General features: G+C 38.1%; 1 protein-coding gene across 1 annotated transcript in view; it reads right to left on the bottom strand.

Moving 5' to 3' along the window:
• The window catches only part of DPYD (dihydropyrimidine dehydrogenase), a 1157760-nt gene that overhangs the window by 477315 nt on the left and 656290 nt on the right, over nt 1-24155 (bottom strand). Inside the window, exon 14 of the mRNA XM_045291906.1 lies at nt 19635-19799. Coding sequence (XP_045147841.1) covers nt 19635-19799 — 165 coding nt within the window. The remainder of the gene's footprint in view (nt 1-19634; nt 19800-24155) is intronic.

The following is a 24155-nucleotide window of genomic DNA, read 5'->3' as shown; positions in this document are numbered from 1 at the left end:
TGTGTGTGTGTGTGTGTGTGTGTGTGTGTGTGTGTAGGGGGGTCTTTTATTATCTGCATGTAAACAAATCTCTTTTCTAAGTCTCTGGCACACATGCAATTATAAATAGAATATATTATATAGAACTCATTGTTATTAGTTTACAAAGATAAGATGTTATTCAAACTCTCTTTACTATAGATCTTGTTTTATTTCAGCAAAAGTAAGATAATATATATTTTTCAAGGATTCCATTTGGTTTTGAGTTTGGACAAACTTAAAATAATCCATCCCAGAGGCTCAGTGGGTGGACATTCCTACAAATAGTAAGAGATCCGAATGGAACACATGTTGGGGACTTGAAGTCCCTGTGCCAGAGACCTCCTCAAGCCAATAGACAGAGAGCTGCAATACTGGTGATAGCCAGAGATGACATCAGAGGCAAAAGAACCACAAAATGGACATGTGACTTATTAGCTGAGTGGGGCACCACCAGGCATTTATGAGTAGAGCTAATACACTTTATAATCTTGACTAAATAGGGCAGAGGCCAGGTAAGTCTAAGAGTTCTGAGACCTGAGGGACCGCAATCCAGAGAGAGGCTTGCCTGTAGGAAAGAGCTAATGAAGTGGCTGTCTTGATGGAAGGACTACATTCGGAGTCTTCCCTGATCCTGATCCCAAACTGACCTGTTCCCAAAATAACCAAACCTATTGCCATAAGTCAATTGACTCCTAGAAGCCCTTCAGGACAGAGGAGAACTATCCCATAGGGTTTCCAGGGCGATAACTCATTATGGATGCAAACGGCAACATACTTCACCTTGTGAACCATTGGTGGATCCCCAACCTTTGGGTGAACACCCAAGCATTCATCTACTGCACCACTAACGGCCCTCATAACCTCAATGATCATACATATTGTCTGTGAGTCCTGGGTGGCCACTGTAATGAATTACTAAACTTGGCACAGAAGTAGAGAGTTCTGTGGAGGGCGAGTTGGTGTCAGGATTGGCAGAAATGTTGCGAGGGAGAGAAAGCATGTCTGACCTCAGTACATAGGACTCATTCATGGACGGTGCTGCCGATGGTGATGGCAATTCTCCTTCATCATGAAGAAAGAGGTCAGACACCCCTGCCTTGCCATTTTTACATAATTCAATGGCCATAACTACATTGATAATTTAAATTAAATCGAGCGTAAAACAGTCACCAATCATTTTAATGTTGGTGGGAGGGCTTAAAGAACCCATTGTGAAGAAAAAAAATGAAATGCAAAAAGCAGCACAAAGTTGAATTGAATTATTTAGTATAAAAAGATTAGCCATTCTGGTTTACCTCTCTACATTTTTCATGAATAAAATATTACAGAAAATTTCCTTGTAGGTGATCAGTATATAGATCTGAAACTCCCTAAAGAGGCTGTATTAATAAAAGTTAACTCACTTCTTATTACTGCTCGAGGCATGTTAGCAACATGCAAAGTGACATACCCACCTTAGAAATGAATTTGGTGGTAAGTTGTTTCTTTGCTTCACATACACAATGGGTAATTAGTTCAGAAAAAGCATCTCAAAGGGATAAAAAATAACCAAGTGTGAAATTCACAAATGCACTCCTTCAGTTGGGGACAAATGCTATTCAGGACAGTACCAGGGATGCATAAATTCTTTCTATCCTATTTACAATTGAGTCTTGATTAGCTGGGAGCTCATTTTCCAGTTTGTGAATTATCTAGGTCTTTGATTCTTCTCCTCCCTCTGGCTGATTCCCTTTCCTTGTTCCTCTCCTCATTAACACCTCCACCAGTAGGGGAAGAAAATCCAGGTGAAAAGAAACAAGTGAATCCTACATAAACGTTTCTCAATACTTTGATCCTTAACTTTCAAAAGAGTGATTGACCAACTGTGAGTCAGTATGGCTTCACAGAACAATGCTGGGGTTGTGCGGTGCGTCCTTCTATTATCAATTCTAGCACTGAGAAATATCCTAGGAAATGAATTAATATCATCTGGATCTCCGGCTCTGAAATGGGAATGATACTCATATATTCTTTGCAAGTTTGTTGTGATGTCAATGCAGAAAAGTCCAAATCTGAATATTGGAAACCAATATATAAAATTAAGAGATCATCACATATTGGATTCCTAAAATGCCTTTGTGGTAGTTATATAATCTGCTGTCAATGTGAGACATAGAAGTGAAGAGGTGGAGTTTAGCCTGTCCATCAACTCGCAGCTTGATGATCTCATTTGGAGTCACTAAGGAGATAAATAGCTGGCTGGAGGCAGGACACACGCTCACTTTCTGGGAGATATTACTGTTGACAAGACACATGGAGCTACCCTGATGGAGCCAGAGCCTTAGAGCTGAAGGAGACACGTGGAGACTCATGCCAGCACTAGATTAGTTGCTTCCACCACCACTAGAGTCACAAGACTTCCTACCCACTGGCCTGTGATCTTCCTGCATTTGGCGTCATTGCATAACACGTGTTGTGTGAGTCTGAATTGGACTTTATAGACTGGTGTTGGACATTTGGGCTAATATTGCAATCGATCTGGGCTGGACTGGGATGATTTCTCAATATTCAATTGCTCTTGTATATAAAGCTCTTTCTTAAACACATGTAAGCCTCCCTGAATTTGTTTCTCTAGTCTAACCGGACTAACACACCTTTGTTAATTTTTTTTTCAGATTTCCCTTAAGAATCAAGGCCTGCTGTCAAACTACTCATTGTCTTCCTCCTTCCTTACTTCCCTCTATCTCTCTATTTCTTTGCCCCCTCCTTTCCTCCTTCACTATCCTTCTCTTTCTTGGTTCTGGCTGCCCGATTGGTTGGCTGCCTTCCTTTTTCCTTCCAACTTGGTTATAAAATGTATCTGGCATAAGATGGTAGGAAACAAACTAAAAAAGTAGGAAACAAACTTAAAGCCAAGATGGTAGGAAATAAACTAAAAACAAAAACCACCTCTGACATGGAGTTGATTCTGACCCATAGTGACCCTGTAAGTAGGGTCAGAGTAGAGGCAGAAAGAGCAGACTGCCCCTGTGTTTCCAAGATTGTAAATCTTTAAGGGAGTAGAAAGCCTCATCTTTCTCTAGTAGGGAGGTTGATAGTTTGAGCCATAGACCCTGGAGTTCGCAGTCTAAGATGTAACCCACTACCCTACCAAAGAGAGCTACAATGATTTGTTACTGTTGGATTTCATTCATCTCTTCTTTCTTATCTGTATAGTTAATAACTGCAGCTGCCAATATAATACCTATCTCCGCAACATGGCAGATGGTCTAATATAACCTAAAGGGCTCTTGGTATACCTAGATAACTGTTCTATTAAAGTAAGTAAAAGGAATTCTGGTGGCACAGTGGTTACATACTTAGCTCCTAAACCAAAGTCTGCAGTTTGTGTCATGTGGGAAAAGACGTGGCAATCTGTTTCCAAATACATCATAGCCTTGACCATCCTATGGGCAGTCTAGTTGATCCTGTATGGTACTAGGAGTCAGAACTGACTTTAGACAACCAATTTCTGTTTGTTTTTTGCAATTGTAAAATTTTGAGCATGTTTGTTTTGCATGGTAATTAAACTATATCTATGTACTCTCCCGTGGACCAATCTCCTTTTAGATGATTTACTCAAAAATCAGTGTCTCATCTTTGTGGATTAGAGATACAGTCTAAGATTCTCCTCAAACAGAATACATTGCCAAGCTATCAACCTTGATTTAAGAAAACCTGGATAAAAAAAAACCCTTGATTTTAAAAAGTAAAAAATGAGTTGTTAAAGTAGACAAACCTTAAAATAATACTTAGTTTTCAATGTTGAAGCTATCTTAAAGAATAGCTTTAAAGAAAATGCTTTTAAGCAAATGTCTTCGAAGACGAGAACATATAAAATTAGTTCCCTATGCAGCATAAGTCTCTGAAGACAATTTCTGCTGAGAACAACGTAAAAGGGTAAAATGTCCATTCAGGGAGCAAAAAGGAAGCTGGAGGAGATAAAAAGGGTTTTCTCAGCAAAGCAAAAAGTTAAATAGGACTGCTTGAAATACAGTTAATGGAACACATATAATCTTACATGAAACAGTATTTATGCCATCTCCTATTTTTATCATCTTAATAAAATGGAGGGGCTCATTAAGATTGTTTTATACTTAGTGGATTAACCAGGTTCTTCAAGGTCAAAAGATATGGAAATCACAGACTCTGAAATGATTCAGTGGCAGAAGTTTGGGAGTTTAGGTTTTGCAGATTAAGGAGGAGAAAAAAACAGATATAGCTTAGGGGCTTGAGGAGCAATGTAGGTGGTAAGAAATTATTTCTGTTTTTGCATAAGCCTTCCTCCAGGCTTCCCAACCCTTAAGACAATGAATTCTTCATAAAAACAGAACAATTTATTGATATAAAATATCATTAAATGACATTCTGTGACTTCAACCAAAGCAACAAGTCTCTTCAGCTGCTAGAGGTTGTTTTTTTTTTTTTTTATGCAATCAGCTTGTGGACAAAATATATGGAATTGATATATTGTGTTGATTTCCTATCTAATTAATGTGCTACTTTAAACCAAGATATAATCTAAATTCAATGTATCACCACCACTCCCATAGTCCTGTACTTTTTAACAGGTCTATGAGTATTAGATGTTATGCCTCTGAATTGGAGAAACACTAATTCTTAACTAAAAGGCAACCTAACAAATTACAAAGGGAAGAGGAGAGGCCATGCTGTACTATTTTTTATATTATATAGTTTGTTGTATTTTTCATTTTATTTACTTTTCATTTCTTAAGTTTTATCTAGATCTGTTTATTTTTCATGCCTTAACTTAGCAGTTTGAATATATGGGGTATAACTATAATAATATTTTGTTTTTGCTCTTTTTAACCTTTGTATATAAATTCTGGTCAGCTTTAATTGGTTGATTTTTCTCCTTGATATTGTGCTGCCAGTTAAGCATCTAACTTCTGACCACAAAGTTGGCAGTTCAAACTCACCGTGTACTCCAAGGGAGAGAGTTTGAGACCCTCTGCTCTCATAAACTCTACATAGAGTCTCTATGAGTTGGATCAACTGGAGAACAGTGCATTAATGAGTCATAAGAGTATTTACTGACTTTATTCACGTGGGGTAATTTTCTATGGAGTGCTAGGCATTGCTTGGTACTGGATAGTTTTGTGTTTCTATAAACCTTCTTATAGCTTGTTTTAGGTCACAGTTAAGTGCTTTAGACATAAGCCAAAACCAAATGAGTTACCATAGAGTTGACTCTGACTCACAGCAACTCTATAGGACAGGGTAGAATTGCCCCTCTGAGTTTCCAAGACTGTGACTCCACATGGGAGTGGAGAACTTCGTCTTTCTGTGGCTGATGGTTTGGAGCAGCTAGCTGGTGGTTTAGAACTTCTTAGCTTGTAGTTAACAGCCTAATTCATAAGCACTCTGCCGCCACCAGGGCACTGATCATTTCAGTTGTTGCTTCTAAGGTTGTTAGTTATGATCCATGCAGTGCTTAGTCTAGGGATAACTATTCCCCAGAACAGAATCAAGCTTCTTCTACGTACACCACCCAATCTGGCTGGCAAGAAGGGTCATTGTTCTTAGATCTATCTGATCTCCTAATAGTGTTCCTTCCAATACTCTCCAAAAACTCTTTCTTTAGTCTCTGGTACTGTATGCATATACAGGAACTGAGCTCTAATCTGCTGAATACTCAAAGCGGCCCTCCGTGGAGCTCAAGAGTTCGCTCTGTATTTATCTCTTTTCTGTCCATCACTGTTTTGTGAACTCTGGCCACCTTACTATTTCTGGATTTGAAGCTCTGTCTCCTCAACTCTGGAATATTCTGTATTCCACATGGGTTCATTCTTCCCTTCACACTGTGACCTGGACGCTTCCTAAAGGCAATGAATAGAAACACTAGACAGGCTCATCTCATTTGTTTTCCATCTCGCTACTGTCCTGTGTGCTGGTGTTCAGGGTCTGGAAAACCGGCTTTTTTCCCATATGTTTTCTGTGTTTTGTGTTACTTCCATTTGAATGATAAATCAGTGACCATCACGGCATGTAAGCTGTAGCTAACACTCGCAGAAAGGAAGACTATCCTAAATGAAGGAAATACTTGGTCACAGGTGGTCCAAAATAAGTCATGGAATTGTAAACTATATTATGGACTCTGATATATTTTGGCTGTCTTTGTTTGTGGAGTTAAACACATTATTACTTTATATCTCTCTTTGTATGCCAATACCAAGAGATTAAGTGCCATTATTTAAGTTTTGTTTTTATAGATTACTGAATTCAAATGAATGAATGATCTTAAAACAAGGGAAATATAATGAATAAAACATTAGACAAGTAGTTAGGAGAACTCAGTTACTATATGACATATAATGAATTTAAATTCAGAAAAATCTTTAAACACCATATTTAGTGAGTTAGTCTTTAATTTCTTAATAGGTCATCATGTCTTAAGTAATGTCTTTTATATAGATTGTTAACTCATAAATGTTTTAAAAATCAATTGGGCAATATATTGCAAGAGCCATAAACATGATGTTACTATTAACTCACCAAATCCCACCTCATAAACTATTGTAGAGAAAAAATATTATAAAAAGAATCAAAGCTAAATTCTTAAGTATATTCTAACTTATTGTAATGAATAATTTCAAATAAACAAAAACAGTCAAAATGTAGAATGGTTACGTATTAATTAACTAATAGGGCTATAATAAATTAATTATATAAATATGAAAATACAGTGCTGATTATGTAGTAATGTACACCTTTTCTGACATAATCTTAACTAAGACAATGTACACAGCATTATCTGTATTATGATTCTATCTGGAATAAAATGTAACTAAAGAATGCAATAAGCACAGGAATAGAAAGAGCCATGATTTTGTGAGCATTTACAATGCCATGGGCAATGTGTCACACACATTATACATGTGTTGTCACATTTAACAGGGAGCAGGTCGAAGTCTCCACCTGCTTGGCCACTCTGGGACCCTAAGGAGAGGGACGTGTTGGGTTAAGTGGGCACAGACTATTTTTGTTTCATGCATCCTTTCTTCCTCATATCCATTAGTGTTCTGAAACATTTTATTTATTTATTTATCAAGCTATATGGGTATTTTAGAAAGCTAATAAAGTATTATCATTCACTTCTATTGAGCTAATTTCAACTCATCCATAATGTGGATGAAGACTTAAAGTCACTACTTCGAGTATATAATGAAGCAGGTTCTGAGGGTGCCATTGGTAGGGATTAGAGGTGCACTAACTTACTTTGAAAACCTTCTGCAACAAACAGCAATGGAGGTGGCTTATCTGACCTACTCTGGCTTCTCTATTTCTGTAAAGCCTCTCAGACATGCGTCTATGCTCCAGCCTTCCTTACCATTCCTTCTGACCATTCCTCTTATGCCACTCGACATCCATGCTCGATTTGATAATCCATTGTAATGGCCATACACAGCTCAGGGGTAATACTCCAAATGAAGGGGGGTAATTAGGGAAGCTAATGTTGTTGCTGTTAGGTGTCACTTGACTAGGTTCTGCCCCATAGCAACCTTATGCAGAACACACGAAACAACCCCCAGTCCTGCACCATCCTCACAACTGTTCCTACGCTGGAACCCATAGCGGCAGCCACTGTGTCTGTCCATCTCCTGAGGCCTTCCTCCTTTTCACTGTCCTTCTACTTTACCAAACAGAATATCCTTCTCCAGGGACTGGTCACCCATCAACATGTCCAAAGTATGTAAGATGAAGTCCCCAATCCTTGACTCTAAGGAACATCATGGCGGTACTTCTTCCAGTACAGATTTATTTGTCCTTTTTGAAGTCCATGGTACTTTCAAAATTCTTTACCAGTACCAAAATTCAAACACATCAATTCTACTTCGGATTTCCTTATTCGATTTTCAAAAGGTTACCCTAAGTCAGAATCAGCAAACAGTACAGATAATCACTGGTCTCCTCAGCCAAATCTCTCTCCAGTCCTTATTCTCTCAGCCATATGGCCCCTTGACCTTTGCCTCCATGGACCAGAAAGGCAGCCTGTCTGTCATATAGTCCCATAGTTCCATAGTCTCAGGGCAGATGAAGAGAGGGTACCCATGGTCTCAGTACTGCTCGACTGAGTCTCTGTGCCCCCTCTGAGGCATCTGATTTCGATGGCCTCCACCACTATAGACCGAGAACTTGAATGTACTATTCAAAGGTGCTTAGTATTTCTCTCTTCTCTCTGCTTCAATGATAGCTCACCCTGCTGATAGCCAGGGAGTGGTAACAAAAACGGACCAGTCCCCTCTCTCAGTGTTACATATCCCCTGCTTGTATAGTCCCACCCAATCATTGGGCAGCAGGTACAGAGACATGGAAGAGTCATGTTAAGAAATTTCCCTCCACCACACTTGCTCTCAAGAAACATCAAATTTACTGCCATTAAGCCGATGCCAACTCATAGTGACTCTATAGCCCGGAGGAGAAGTGTCTTTGTCTGTTCCAAGACTTCAATTCTTCTCTGTAGTAGAAAACCCCAACTCTGGTCTGCAGAGTTGCTGGTCTCTTTGAACTGCTGACCCTGCAGACCACAATCTGATTCCTAACCACTGAGCGGCCAGGGCTCTTCACCCATTCTACTAGTATATAAATGTACTTCAATCAGCGTGGAGATAGTGAGAGAAACAGGGATGTGACAAGCCCAAACATTTTCAGAGGAAGTACAAGATTTCTCTACAGGAAACATCTCCTTTGTGTTATGAAGATAGAGCTAAAATCATTCTTGTGCTGTAATAAAAATGGTGATTAGAAAGATCAACTACATGTACTAGTCATTGCTAATCTAAAAACAAGTATATGGTAGTTTAAATGGTTTAAAATTTTATTTTTGTAAGGATGCATGTATAGGAAATCCCACCCCCCCACCAAATATCCCAATATTTCTAGTGAGTGGGACTTACTATAAACATTCTAAAGGAAGTAAGGTTACTGCTGTTCAGTCAGCCTTGGTGGAGAAGACTAGACTTCATTGAAGTTATAGGGTAATGTGCATGGGTAGAATGTGCAAGGAACATCCTGTGCTTTGAAGGTACCTTAAAATTTCACTCAGTCTTTCAAATTTATACACACACACACACACACACACACACACACACACACACACACATTAACAAAGAACTGACGATGGCGCCATGTTCTAGGTTCAAACCAAGGTGCAAATTGACCACTGACACCATTTTCTATGTTGTTTGCTGAGAGTAGTTAAATTTAACTGATGTATAAGATTTTCTAGACTATAATATTTGGGCGAGAAGATCCTCTGGTCTTCTCTCTTGTGGAGTCACTGGTAGATTCCAACGGGGGTACTTTTGATTAGTAACCAAGCACTTAACCATTGAAATAGGAGGATTTTCTTAATTAAGTACTTGGTTAATGCCCAAAATATTAGTTTGTTGGTTAAAAAAAAACTTTATCAAATAGCATGCACCCCTATTTGTTCTTATTTTTGCTCTATCTTTTTACATTTGGAGAATCTTAAGAATAGACAAGGAGATCTGATGGCTTAATGGCTTACATATTGGGCTTCTAACCTAAAGGTCAGCAGTTAGAAGCTGCCAGGCATTACCAGAGAGAAACGCGAGACTGTCTACTCTCATGAAGATTTAAAGTCTTGGAAACCCACAGTGGCAGTTCTACTCAGTCCTATAGGGTTGTTATAAATCAGAATTTTTTCAATGGCAGTGATCTTGCTTTTTTTATGTATTTGGAAAATGAGCTCAATCAAATGAGCAGATCAGAGTGGATGAGAGGATGGCTATTGTATGCCATCAAGCTGAGTGACAGTGACACAATGATACGATGAGGATAATCTGTTCTTAATGTCTCAGACTTCAGGGACTCAAATGTAATGCCTCGTCAATGTATGATGGAAATAGTTCCATTTCTGGTACCATCAATTTCCACATTTTTAAATGAGAATTATGAGAATAGCCAGGCTTCTTCGCCCAGACTTTGGCCATATTATCAGAAACGACCAGTCCCTGGAGAAGGGCATCGTACTGGGAAAAGTTGAAGTTCAGCAAAATGGAGAAGACCTTCAAATGCAATGGATTAACACCATAGTAATGGCAATGGGTAGTTATTCGGCAGCACCTAGAGAAAAATAGCAAATGAGAGAGGAGGGAGGCTTCTGCTTTACTAATAAAATAGAGCCCTTAGCAAAGGTTCCGGTGTGCATTAAAGGTTCATAGTAAATAGTTGTAATGCAAAGGTTTTATGAACATTTCATAGTACATGTCATAGTAAGCATGGAGAATGCTGGCTGTGTATGTAGTGCATCTATTGCCCAACTCTGTCAAAAAATAAACTCACACACATATACATGTAAAAATTAGACATATGCACACACATATTTATATACATAAGTGCACATCTTACATTGTGAGTCCTCTTTGCTTTTTGGCATGGTAAAGGGATCGTTTCCAGCACATTTGTCAATTCAGTAGTGCATTGTTAGATTTTCTGACTGGGGCTTCTATGGTATTTATTGTTCAATCAAGTCAAGTGGAATCCATGGGGGAAAAAATCAGTATTTACACATTCATAGGTATACATTAACTGAAACCATTCCCACATTTCGGAGTTAGCTTACCTACAGTAGGGCTATGAATAACATTGAAAAGGATAGAAATTCCAGAACACTTAATGGTGCTCAAGCAGAACCTGTACATGGACCAAGAGGCAGTTCTTTGAACAGCACAAAGAGATTCTGGATGGTTTAAAATGAGATAAAGCGTGAATCAGGGCTGCATCCTCTCCCCAAATGTATTCCACTTCCGTGCTGAAGCCCTCATCTGAAACTGACTACATAACCAAGAACAGAGCCGGGACTGCTGAAAGGCTGAAAAGCAAGAGGACTAGAGTGCTTACTGATGTACATCAAAGAATATAGCCTCCAGCATGGGCTACATCTCAGTGTAGAGAAAACAAACTCCTCACAACTGGACCGATAAATAATATTTTGATAAATGGAGAAAAGTTTGAAATTGTCAAGTATTTCCTTTTGCTTAAATCAACATTCAGAGATCATTGGAAACAATAGTCAAGAAATCAAAGTACACATTGGGTAAATCTTCAAAATATGTGTTTAAAATTATGAATAGCGAAATTGTAAATTTGAGATGTTTGACCCAAACCATAGTATTAACAATGGTCTCATACACTTGGTAAAGCTGGACAATCAATAGTGGAGACCTGAGAAAAATGTTTGCACTTGAATTATGATGTTGGCAAAGAATATTGAAGTTGCCATGGACTTCAGGAAGAACAACCACTCTGTCTTGGGAAATGTACACTCCAAATGATCCTTAGAAGGAAGGATAGGGAGACCTTCCCCATATTGGGCAACTTATTAGAGGGAGCAGACCCTGGGAAAAGACACCCTGCTTGGTGAAGTTGAGGGTCAGCAAAAAAGAAGGAGGAAATCTCCAGATGGGTTGGATTCACCTAATAGCTGAAACAATGGGATCAAGCAGATTGGCAGTTGTGAAAATGGAACGAGACCAGGCAGTGTATCATTCTGACATGGAGTTATTATGCATTGGAATCAACTCTATAGCACCCATAGGGGCATGAATTCACTGTCCACAAAGGTCTTCTGCAGCTAAGTAGGCCCTCTGAGTGTGCCCTTGGGTCCACCTAAATGGCATCCACCCTACCACAGCCCCCCCGCAGCCCCCTACAGCCCCCCGCAGGTAGTCAGGGAACCACAGCAGAACCAGAGGCTTGGTGAATCCTTTCTGCTCTCTCCCCTGAGCCTCTGGATGTGTCAGTGTCCTGGCGTTAGTGACTTTCAGCAGTTTGGATATCCATCCTCATTGTCTCTTACTAAAGAGTGACCCAGAAAGACCCCCCATTCGTGGAAACTTTCTAGTCCAGGTCCCTCCACTTGCTAAAAAAAGCAGTTCTCTTCATATCAGGTAAGCCACAAATTATGATAAAAATACTGTCTCTCAGATTGGCTCCTCACAATTTCTCCGTCTCTCCACACCTCCGTATAGTGAGTGAGTCTCTCTTTGGAGCTTGAGCCCACCCATCACCAAACAATAATCATGGTATGGCTGAGACATAAAATCTTAAAGTTCATCTGTTTCTATCAAGCTATTTTGAATCTTAGTGACCCAAGAAACAGAGTAAAACAGTCTTACAAACTGCGAAAATATGTGATTTTTAAGGGGGCAGGGTGCCACTGCTTTCCCACCCAGAACATCTGGCAGTTTCAAGCTGCAGAACGTTCCGTGAACAGCTGAGGTGTCCCCTCTGCACTACCAGGACTATTAAACACTGAATTCTCCAGGAAATGTTCAGGTGGAACCAGAATAGGGACTCACTGGGCCCAGGTTCGACAGATCTCTTGAGAGAATCTAGGGTATTTGCTGCTGAGTCTGTAAATCCTCATGAGAGTAAAAGCTTCATCTTTCTCTCTCAGAGCAGCTGGGGATTCAAAGTGCCAATCTTGCAGATATTGCTGACAATACAATAGTGAACTTGGGTGGGGGGAAACATAAACATTTATTTTCACTAAATGTATTCGTATTCACACTAAAATTTAGTATTTCCTTAATTAAGGTGCCAACAAGTGGTGGTATTATTATCAGAACCTATACATTTCTACCAACACAAATCACAGGTAATGACAATATATTTGTTGCACATATTCCCAGGTATCAGTTATGTTCCCTACTACAACAACAAAATTATAAAATATATGGAGCCTGCTGCTAGAATGTGCCATTGAATGCCTTATTAATGCATCACACATATTATTATGTCATATGCTTAAAACGATATTTTAGTAATTTTATTTCAACATAATGGAGATGTTTTTATAATCTTATGATTTCAATAATAAATGTACATTTAAAACCATCAGTCTGAAAAAATATGGTTCTTAATCTTTACCAACCTGTCAGAGAGGTCCATGACCACAGACACAAGCAAAAGGTGAAGTAGCCTGCATCTTGAATTTAGAAGCTATGTGTCATGAAAAAATCCTCAGGTAGGTTGATGACGATCAACTAATTGGGAGCCATTCTGAATTTATTGTGTACAATGTTGATCTCACAGTAATTAACTGAGAAAAGGTTTAAGCAGAAATGAAGTGTATTTTAATAGAAGTATATTTACATATCAATTGTTCTTTCTTTATGAATTTTTCTAACAAAGCCATCACTCCCTATCTTCACCACTTGATTCACTACTGAGTCTCTGTCTTCTGCTGAACTCTTACTTCCGTTAGCATCAATAATAGAAAATGTCAGTCTTTCCCTGATAATTCAGTGCATTTAGACAACTCAGAACATGTATTTTTTTAAATAAATTTTCTTGCCAAAGTTAAACTATATGATGTATTAGACTTTTGCAGTGATAATGAGAGGATTCACTGAAATCGATTTCTGTAAGCCCTAATTATACAGTACATTACTTAATATGTATTGCAAAAGCTCCGTTTAAGAACAAAACCTCTTCACGAGCAGCACATTGTCCCTGCAATGGCTGATGTGCTGCGTTTGATTCACTGATATACAGCAGGGAGCCATGAGAGTCAGGCAGAAGTCTAATGTGAGCCTAGTATGTATCTAGCATGACATCATAATTAAGAAATGTTTTAGGTGGTTTTATCTTTATAATCAGGATCTCTCAGATGTCTCATCAGAATTCCTCTGGCTGATGGTCAACTCATGGTTACTTTCTCTGAAACAGAGATGCTGGCTGGCTGCTGAAGTTAGCTGACCTATAAGGGTGGCATTGAAAATTTCCTGGAAAAAATCCACTAGCTTTTCATTTTATTTTTCCATGAACTTTTAAAAGTACGCTTATAAGTCTCTTCAGCACAATCTATTTCTCAGTAAAGTTGGTCCTTGCTCAGAATCTGCCTCTGTGGCTTGAATTATCCAATCCCTGTCATTAAAGGTGGCAGCCATACACTTGAGAATGATGTGGGAAAACTCCAGCAAGAGTGATAATTAAACTTGGAGAATGAAGGGTCACCTTCTTTCCTTCAGCTCCTTGGGTTTAGCATCAGAGTAATTCCAAAACAGTGGGGGAGTTCCTACTCTCAGCATGGTGATATCTAGGTGTACACCCATTATTTCTATGGGTTCAAATGAGAATACTATTTTAATTGTATTTCAAAGGTTGTCTTGATATGTTGTTGTGCGCTTTATAGTCAATTCCAACTTCTGCTGACTCTATATAAGAATAACATGTTAGAAATTAATTCAAGCACTAGAGAAAGGAAAAATTAGTATTATCTAAATGAGGAAGAAATTATAAGAAAGGCACAAATTGCTTTCTCAGGGGAAAGAAGACTAGCAATAAAGGAGAATGCTGTTGTCAGAGAAGTTGAAGAGAAAAGTTGTGTCCTCTCTTTCTATATAACTATTGTGGAAATACAAAATGAAGGTTTCATCTCAGCTTTTTTATCCATTTAGTGAATTTCTTATTCTTATTTTACATCTTACTGTGGCTCAAGACAATCCACTGATCATTTCCAGGAAAAGGAATTTGTTCCCCCAGACACATTAAAAGGAACAAATATCAAACTCACTGCCACCAAGTCAATTCTGATTCATAAAAGAACAAAGTAGAAGTGTCCTTTGGGGATGCCAAGACTTTAAGTGTTTATAGGAGTAGACAGCCCCAATTCTCTCCCATAGAACAGCTGCTGAATACAAACCACTGACCTTCTCATTAGCTTAATTAAATACTACTGAAGAAATATTTGGGAAATTATATTCCATACAGTTCTGATATTGCCACAAAAAGTAATACTGACCAATGTTACAGCAGAAAAATCAAGATAAAGGCATTCAAAGCAAAAGAAGGTTTTTAAGGGGGCCAAGGGGAAGGGAAGTATTAGGGCTGACAGTAGACTGGAGTTATTTGGTAAATGGGGAAGATAATACAAGCTATCGGTGGGTTTCAACACTTCTCTGCCAGTTTGCTGAACTGTGGTGGCTTGTGTGTTTCTGTGTTGCCAGAAGCTATGGCACTGGTAGTACAAATATCCAAAGGGTTCCCCAGAGTGAACAGGTTAGAGCAGAGCTTCAAGACTGAGAACAGATGACAAAGTAGAAAGAGGTTGTCCACTCCTCGGGAATTAACCACTGCCCACCTGAAGGATAGCATAGCAACATCGTCAAGCAACTGAAGGTCGAAGAAGTAAGCACGGAATATTGTCACAAGATGGTACCAGAAGAGGAGCCCATCCGGCTGGAAGGCTCTCGTACTTTGACTGAGGAGGAGCTGCTTTCTCAAAGTAGACTTGGTCACAGTGTTGCGAATGGAGTAAATCACGTGGGAGTAAAGCCCTGGGGACTTTTCACTGGCCCATGGGACGTAACACAAAGTGGGAAGACACTGCTGCAAACATCAATTCAAACCTGGAACTTGGAATGTACAAAGCACAAATCTAAAAATATTGAAAGTTGTTGAAAATGAAATGTAACGCATAAAGATTGATATCCTTAGTGAGCTGAAATGGACTTGTACTGGACATTTTGAATCCCAAATCATATGGTTTATTATGTTGGGAATGATAGATTCAAGAGGAATGTCATTGAATTCGTTGTAAAAAAGGACATCTCAAGATCTGTCATGAAGTACAATACTGTCTGTGAATGGATGACAGAGACAGACAGTCAGTACAAATATTATTTAAATTTATGCACAAACTGCTAAAGCTTATGATGCAGAAATTTTAAAAATTTACCAATGTTTTCAGGGAATTGATCAAGATAGGAATGCAAAAGTTGGAAACAGAGAAGAAGGAATGGGAGTTGGAAAATACCATCTTGGTCATAGAAACCAAGCTGGAGATTGCATGTTAGAATTAAGAAAGATCAATGAATCGTTCATCAAAAATATTCCTTTTGAAGAACACAACAATGACTATAAGTATAAACTTCTCCAGATGGGATTCACAGAAACCAATTTGACTACATTTGGGGGTGGGGGGGCAGGGAGGGGGAACACCTAGAAACCAGGCCAGAGGCTAATTGTGGAGCAGATCACCAATTGCTCACATGCAAATTCAGGTTGCAGATAAAGAAAATTCAAACAATCCCATAAGGGCCAAATATGACCCTGAATATAGCCCACCTGAATTTTGAGAACATCTAAAGAACCTAATGAACTGTGGATGATCATCAAAGAAATCCTTCAAGAGAAAGAAAAAGTCATTCAAAAGAAAGAAAATATCAAAAGAGATGTCAGAAAAGACTATAAAACTCGACCTTATCAGAAATTAACTAAGGAAAATGAAGGAAGGATGATACAAAGAACTGAACACAAAATTTCAAAAGGCAGCTTGAGAAGACAAATAAAAATATAAATAATGGCATGTTCAAAGACTTTTGAGTTACAATAGAAAATTAAAACTTAAGAACACACTCAATATATCTTAAACTGAAAGATCTCAAGAAAAAGTTCAGGCCTTCAATTGCAATACTGGAAGACTCTATGGGCCAAATCTTGAATGATTCAGGAAACATCAAAAGAGGAGGAAAAGAATACACAAAGTCACTGTACTATTACAAAAATAACTAGTCAGCTTTCCACCTTTTCAAAAGGGAGCCTCTGAGCAAGAACCAATGGTATTGAAGGAAGAATTCCAAGCTACACTGAAATCATTGGCCAATAAACAGAGCTCTAAGAAAAGCTGGAATATCAATAAATATGTTTTAACAAGCACCAGAAGCACTTATTCATCTATGCCAGGAAATTTGGAAGGCAGCTACTTGGTCAACTGACTTGAAGGGAACCATAATTGTACCCCTTCCAAAGAAGAGTGACCCAACAGAAAGCTCAAGTTATAGAACACTATCATTAATATCCCAGGAAAGCAAAATTCTGCTGAAGATCATCCAATAACATTTGCAGTAGTACATTGCAGGGTGCTCCCGAAGGTTCAGACTGGACATGGACGTGGAACAAAGGATAGTATTGCTGATGTCAGATGGCTCTTGGCTGAAAGCAGACAATACCAGAGAGTTGTTTACTTGTGTTTTATTGACTATGCCAATGCATTTGACTGTGTGAACCGTAATAATTATAGATAACCTTGAGAAGAATGGGAATCCCAGAATATTGCATTGTGCTCATGAGGAACTTGTACATAGATCAAAAGGCAATTGCTTCATATGCATGTGAAAGATGGATATTGAATAAAGAGGAACCAAAGAGAATCAATTCATTTGAATAAAGGTACTAAGGAAGAATATTGCAAGTACCAGGGACGTCCAAAAGAATAAACAAGTCTGTGTTGGTAGACCAACAACCAGAATGCTCCATAGAAGCAAGGATGGGGAGACTTTGTCTCGTGTACCTTGGATATGTTGTCAGGAGAGAACAGGCCCCGGAGTAGGACATCATGCTTGATAAAGAAGAGGAACAGCAAACAAAGAAAAAGACCCTAGACAAGATGGATTGACACAGTGGCTGCAACAATGGGACTGGACCCAAGAAAATAAGGAGGATAGTGGAGGACCGGGCAGTGTTTACTTCTGTGCGCAGTAATCGAATTGATGGCATCTTACAACAACAATTGGAGGTTTGATGAGTTGCTTATTTTATGGAATGTAAAAATGAGGATCTGATATTTAAACCCCATCTAATTCACAATAATATTTTTAAGTTATACTGAATTTTTAAAAGTCTGAAATGGTACCACAACATAGGCAGGAATACTAGAGAATATTATCTTTAGACAATAGTATATGGGCTAAAAGGATATTTCAAGTTCTAATTCTGATTTTACCATATATTAGCTGTGTAATCTAGACAAGTTACTTAATCTGTGTCTGTCAGTTTACTCATTTATGAAAAAGGAAAAATAATATGAATTTTATAAGGTTGTCAAAAAGATTACATGTGATTAAATGTATATAAATCATTAATAACAGTGTCTGTCACAGAGTATTATATAATTATATTTATTAATATTATAGACCAAAACTTAGATAAATTCATATTTTATGGCTGATCATTATTTTTTTCATGTCATTCTTAGACACACTTCCCCCAAAGATTTGGGATTTTGAGAAACAAATATCTAGCCATAATTGTTATATAGAATTAAATGCACACTGTGAAAAAAAAAATAAAGATCATTGTAGCATCAGGTCTAGAAGGTAAAAAAAATTCGAATAAACTAAACACGATAGATTCTTGATAATTCGCTTCACGTCTGAAGGAAAATGTTTTAATTGGTTCTATGTGATATGTATATTTTTTCATGGTGACAGAATTTTGGAACAAACCTGTTGCCCTTGAAAGGACTCGCAACACAGGGTACCCGGTGTGTCAGAAAGAACAATGGTTTCATAAGGTTTTTAATGGCTGATTATACAAAAATTGAAGACTAGGGTTTTTTGTTTGTTTGTTTTGAGGATCTTCTAGGAGGAGTCAAATAAATAGCCTTTTAATTAGCAGTCAAGTGTTTTGACTACTTACCCCACCCAGGGACCCTGTGTGTACTGGGTTAACATTGGGCTGCTAACCACAAGTCCAGTCGTCTGAAACCACCAGCAGCCCCGGGGAAGCTTTCTGCTCCTGCAGAGATGTGCGCTCTTGGAAACCCACCGAGGCGCTTCTGCTGTGTCCTCTAGGCCAGTGGCTCGTAGTGAGTGAGAAAGGAGGAAAGTCTTTGTGGTGTGGGATTAATGCGGTATCTAAATTTCTTTGTAAAATTCTGAGACTGATAATATTAACCATTAGGGAAAAAAAAGTGTTCCCTTTTGCTTTTGAAGAGTAGTGCAGAAAAATTTTCCAACAACATAATTACACAATTGACTCAAACCTAAACCCGCATTTACCAAGTGCTCATGAGCAAGGAGCGGGAGGGAGAGAAGGAGATAGATATAGGGGCAGAAATACAGAGAGAGAGAGAGAAAGAAAAGAGAAATAATACATAATGATAACCCTAACTAGACGATTACATTTTTAAAATATTATCTTTTAGGTTAAAAAGTGCCCAAAACATTAAAACCCACAAATAAACGGAGTTTCCTCTTTCACTGGGGTTACTGGAAGTTGAACTAGATTCAATGACATCTAACAATAACTAGAAGTCTGATTTTGTTCTAACATTTATACATAATTTGTTTGTTTTAAGCTATATAAATGATAGTTGGCTCATTTTGAATAAAGGTGTTAAAAGGATTTTCTATTGAAAAATATAAACTCTATCCAAAGATATTCTGCCTCAGGTTTATATTTAAAATGATTTATAGCCTGTAATTTCTTCCTAGGGGCATCACCTTTATAAACACTAGCCACACAGAGTGAAACCCAACTCAATAAAATGAGTATTTCATTTCTCTTCCCTCTGCTATGTACATACTTCTTCCATCGACGCGGTCCCCATTTATAACAAAGCCTGGCATTGTGGGGATTTTTATGAGCTCTTGAGCTTCTCTTTCTTCTTTATCTTTCTGTGCATCAGCAAAGCAACTGGCAGCTTCTTTAATAAAATATATTATACACATTAATATTTATAAGCCTATGAATTGGATGTTTAAATAAACATTCCCCAACTTATGCCAGTTCTCTTGTTTTAGACGTTAAATCACACTTACATTGTCTGGAAAGTCAGCCTTTAGCTCGGTGACACTTTGACACCAATATGCAGCCGTTTTCTCGCTGATGAGTTCAATATTCAGAAAGGAGGTCTGTCCAGGGCCATACATGGGTCCAGAGGTGGTTCCCCGGACGATTCTGGGGGAAACATTTGTCACAATGTCCTGAAGAAAGAATAAAGATCTTAGATTTCCATTTGACATATAAAAACTGCTATCTTTATTATAGACCCATTTATAGGACAATATTTTACTAAATGCCTTCTCACGTTACAACAGAATAATTTTAAATATATACTTTAATTCAATTACTTTCTATAATTCTAGATTTGGCATAATGGAAAAATAAAAATATTTAAATTTATCTACATTAGTTCTGGTCATAAAGACTTTAATTTGCTTGGAATTAAGTAAGAAATAAAACCATGATGGTAAAAATGCAAGAATATTATTTCACTCTATTAATTCTAAGTATTTCTAATCAAATTTTAACTCTAATAAATTAATGCTTGTACATTTTTCCCTAAAAAACTAATTCTCATGTAAATCAACTGGATATTAGTACTACCAGCTCATCAAGATTTAACATATTCTACCAAAGTAACTGCATCAAATTACCTATAGTATTGTCACTTTTCCCAAGACAGAAATGAGAATATCAATAACTTCCTGATAACTATAAACAGTAAACAGCAAAATTAACTTGCTTGTTAAGTATAATTAACAATCCACAACTGCCTCTAAAGCTGCATTAACAAAGAAGAGTAACATTCTTACAATACTTAAAACTAAGAAGAAACAAAGAAGGAAAATGTTTCTTTTGCCAACTTCCAATTAAAATTAATTTTGAGTAAAGGTCATTTAGTTAAGGATTTATCAGAATTAGTCATTTAAGTACCCCTCCTCACCATCTTGTCACTTTTAGTGAGATAACATGAGCCCCCATTAGTATATAGCAATTAAGGTCAATTTACATATTTTAATTAAGAACCACCCCATATAAAACAATTAGTGTAATAGGCATACTAACTGGATTTCATAACATTTGGACGTTTTTCCAACTAGATAGACAGGGAACCCTAATTAGCATTAATTAGTGCTGATCTGCATATGTTTGATAAGGCATACCCTTGCCACAAAAGATTATTTATTCCTGAATCTGCCAAATGCTACAGTTCCAGAGAATAAAAGGACTTTTCTTCACATTGCATGTTAATTTCTAGTCATTTACATTCACTTTTACATTCGAATTAGTGTATTATAAAATAAATAGTATAAATGTTATAATAAACCTCCTTAAATATGTACATTTTTACTTATAGGAATTGGACTGCTTAAATTTTACTAATTAAGCCATTCTGCTTTTATTGTAATCATGAGTAACATCAATAGCCTTACTCTGATTTGCTATTGTGAAACTATGTTACACAATCATAATGGGGGAAGAGACAAATAGATTCAGTCCAGGAAGCTCAAGCCTAGTGGGTTAAATGTTCATCTTGCCAAATGCTTAGAGAGGTGCTGTGCATCTCAGTAGGTGGCTTCTCTGCAGTTCTCTCTACATATACTTTGATGTTATGAAGAACTGGGAAGATAATTCTAGAAATTTCTCATTCCAATGAGTAGTTTTCTTGTATGTCTCAATTGTCAATAGCCACAACTTTTAGCCAAGAGGTTTTCTTTTCCCATGCTCTACCCCCTCATCAAAATATGCATTACTGTACTCCAATACTCAGAACTAGGTCATAGATTGGATTTTGCACAAAATAGCTTAAACACAGAGCCCAATCAGGTGACCACACTTTATGATAAGAACTGATAATGTCAAGAAAAGAGACACCTTAAAAATAACTGTCTAAGGATGTACATGTGACCTCGCTGGGGGACGGACAACAGAAAAGTGGGTGAAGGGAGACGTCGGACAGGGCAAGATATGACAAAATAATAATTTATAAATTAGCAAGGATTCATGAGGGAGAGGGATCGGGGAGGGAGGGGAAAAAAATGAGGACCTGATGCCAGGGGCTTAAGTGGAGAGCAAATGTTTTGAGAACGATGAGGGCGATGAATGTACAAATGTGCTTGACACAATTGATGTATGTTTGGATTGTGATAAAAAGTTGTATGAAACCCCAATAAAATGTTTTTTTTTTAAATAACTCTTGTATTTCATTAGTTTTGAAGAGACAGATTCTGCTTATTTAACAATTGGCAGATGGCTTAGTAGTATCCATGGCTGGGCCAGTCTTCAGATATTAGTACAGACTTAAATCCCTTCAGTAAATCTCTCTGACTTCTACCTCTGCCTCGATCACATCCTGCCACCATGTACTAAGGACACATTATAATAATGGCCTTCTCCTGTGTTGTGCTTGTCTTGTGTGCCCTGGTGACATGTAAGGTGCCCGTGTGACACAATGGGGTATTCGATGGCCCGCCAACCACAAGGTCAGCAGTTCTGACCAAATCGCCACTCTAAGGGAGAAAGGTCAGGTTTGCTGCGCTGTCAAGATGTGCAGCCTTGGAAACCCAATGAACAGTTCTACTCGGCCCTGAAGCGTCAATATGAATGAGAATTGACTCAATGGAAACAGTGAGTATACATGGAAAAGTTTAAAACTAGAAGTCACTTGTGTCAGGTTTGTGTCATGGCCAGGAAGTAGAAGGTCAACATGTAATTTGTTTATTTGAGGGATGACTGTGTCAAGATGTAAATACCTAGTAATTCCTGGATGGGGAAGTGTGTTCACGCTGCTTGCAATCATGAGCGGCTGAAGCAGCTGGCACAATTTACCCAGGTGGTAAATTCAATCCAATCTAGCCAAGTGGTTGATTTTTACATTTCAAAGAACTTTGAGTTGAAGCTGATCTTATCTATAATCAATAATTAACCCTCTACTTTTGTTTTCTATGTATGGGGGGAAAATGGAACTGTAGTTCCAGCCCAGACATGCATAGGCTAGTTTCATATAAAACATGCCTAAATGGCGTATTTTAATCAGTGGATGACTGAAAACAAGTTATCTCAGTAATACAAGTCTCCTTCATAAAAAGATCCAATCAAACACTGATTTACAAGGGAATTTGTTGTACCTGTTAAATTTAAAGCCGAGAGGTCATCTCAGAAGCTTACGATGACTGCCTTTTTGGTTTGGAAAGGCAAAATCTTCCCAGATTATCTCAAAAGACAAGAAATTTGCTTTAAGAAAATTGAAAATTGCATTGATGCAAAAAAAGGCCATGCAAGTTGCACCAAGGAATCTGTTTTCTCCATGACAATGCACCTGCTCATTTTTGGTGTTAGCCAGCACTGTCCTGTGGAAATTATATCCACTGTTCAGAAATATTACATACACACCCTACAGCCCCGATCTTGCCCCTTTAGAGTTCATTTTTATTCTCAGAACTCAAGAACATTACAAATTTGAGTCACACAGTTGGAGTCACGCAAACACGCCAAAGATGCCACCTTAACTTGGTGCAAATTAAAGAACATCTAATTCTCTGGAAAGGGCAAAAGAAATAGAACCACTGCTTCAGAACAAAAAGAAACAACACACTGTCCTTCACCCTCCTCAAAAATGTTCCTATGCTTGAGCCCATTGATGTAGCCACTGTGTCAACTATGATGTCCTTCTCCAGGCACCAGTCTTTCCTGACTATATGTCCCAAGCAAGTAAGAAGAAGTCGTGTCATCCTGGCCTTAAAGGAACACTCTGGCAATACTTCTCCCAAGACAAATTTACGGGTCCTCTTAGCAACCCACGGTCCTTCCCATGTTCTTCTCCAGCATCACAATTCGAATGCATGTATGCTTCTAAGGTCTTCCTTATTCGATGTCCAACTTTTACATGCTTGTGATGCAATGAAAATTACCATGTTTTGGGGTCAGGCACACCTTAGTGCTCAAAGAAATATCCCTTCTTTAAAGGTTCTAAAGAGCTCGAATGCAGCAGATTTGCCTAATTCAATATGCCTTTTGATATCTTGACTGCTGCTTCCAGGTGCATTGATTTTGGAGTCAAATTAGAAAAATCTTTGACAACTTGAACCTTTTTTCCATTTATCATGATGTTACCTACTGGTACACTTGTAAGGGTTTTGATCTTCTTTACATAGAGTCATAATCCACACTTAAGGATGAAACCCTTGATCTTTATCAGGAAATGCTTCAATTACTCCTCATTGTAAAGTTGCTACATCATGTGCATATTGCAGGTTAATAAGCCTTCCTCCAATCCTGATGCCACATTCGTCTTCATATAATCCAGCTTCTCTAATTTTTTTTTATCAGTATACAGATTTAACAAGTATGGTGAAAGAATACAATGCAAATTACAATAGCTAGCATTTTTGTGCCAAGTGGCACCTGTAAGAAGATATGGGTGTTTATCCAGTCAATTAGGTTGCAGCCTGATAACTTCTTAAGATATATCGAGATCTGGAGATGGAATTATCTCTCTCTCTCTCTCTCTCTCTCTCTCTCGCTCTCGCTCTCGCTCTCGCTCTCGCTCTCGCTCT

This window comes from Echinops telfairi, unplaced genomic scaffold (genome assembly GCF_000313985.2).
Source record: "Echinops telfairi isolate 266 unplaced genomic scaffold, ASM31398v2 ScPeMD7_443;HRSCAF=831, whole genome shotgun sequence".
NCBI lineage: Eukaryota > Metazoa > Chordata > Mammalia > Afrosoricida > Tenrecidae > Echinops > Echinops telfairi.
This window is presented reverse-complemented; position numbering and strand designations above follow the sequence as displayed.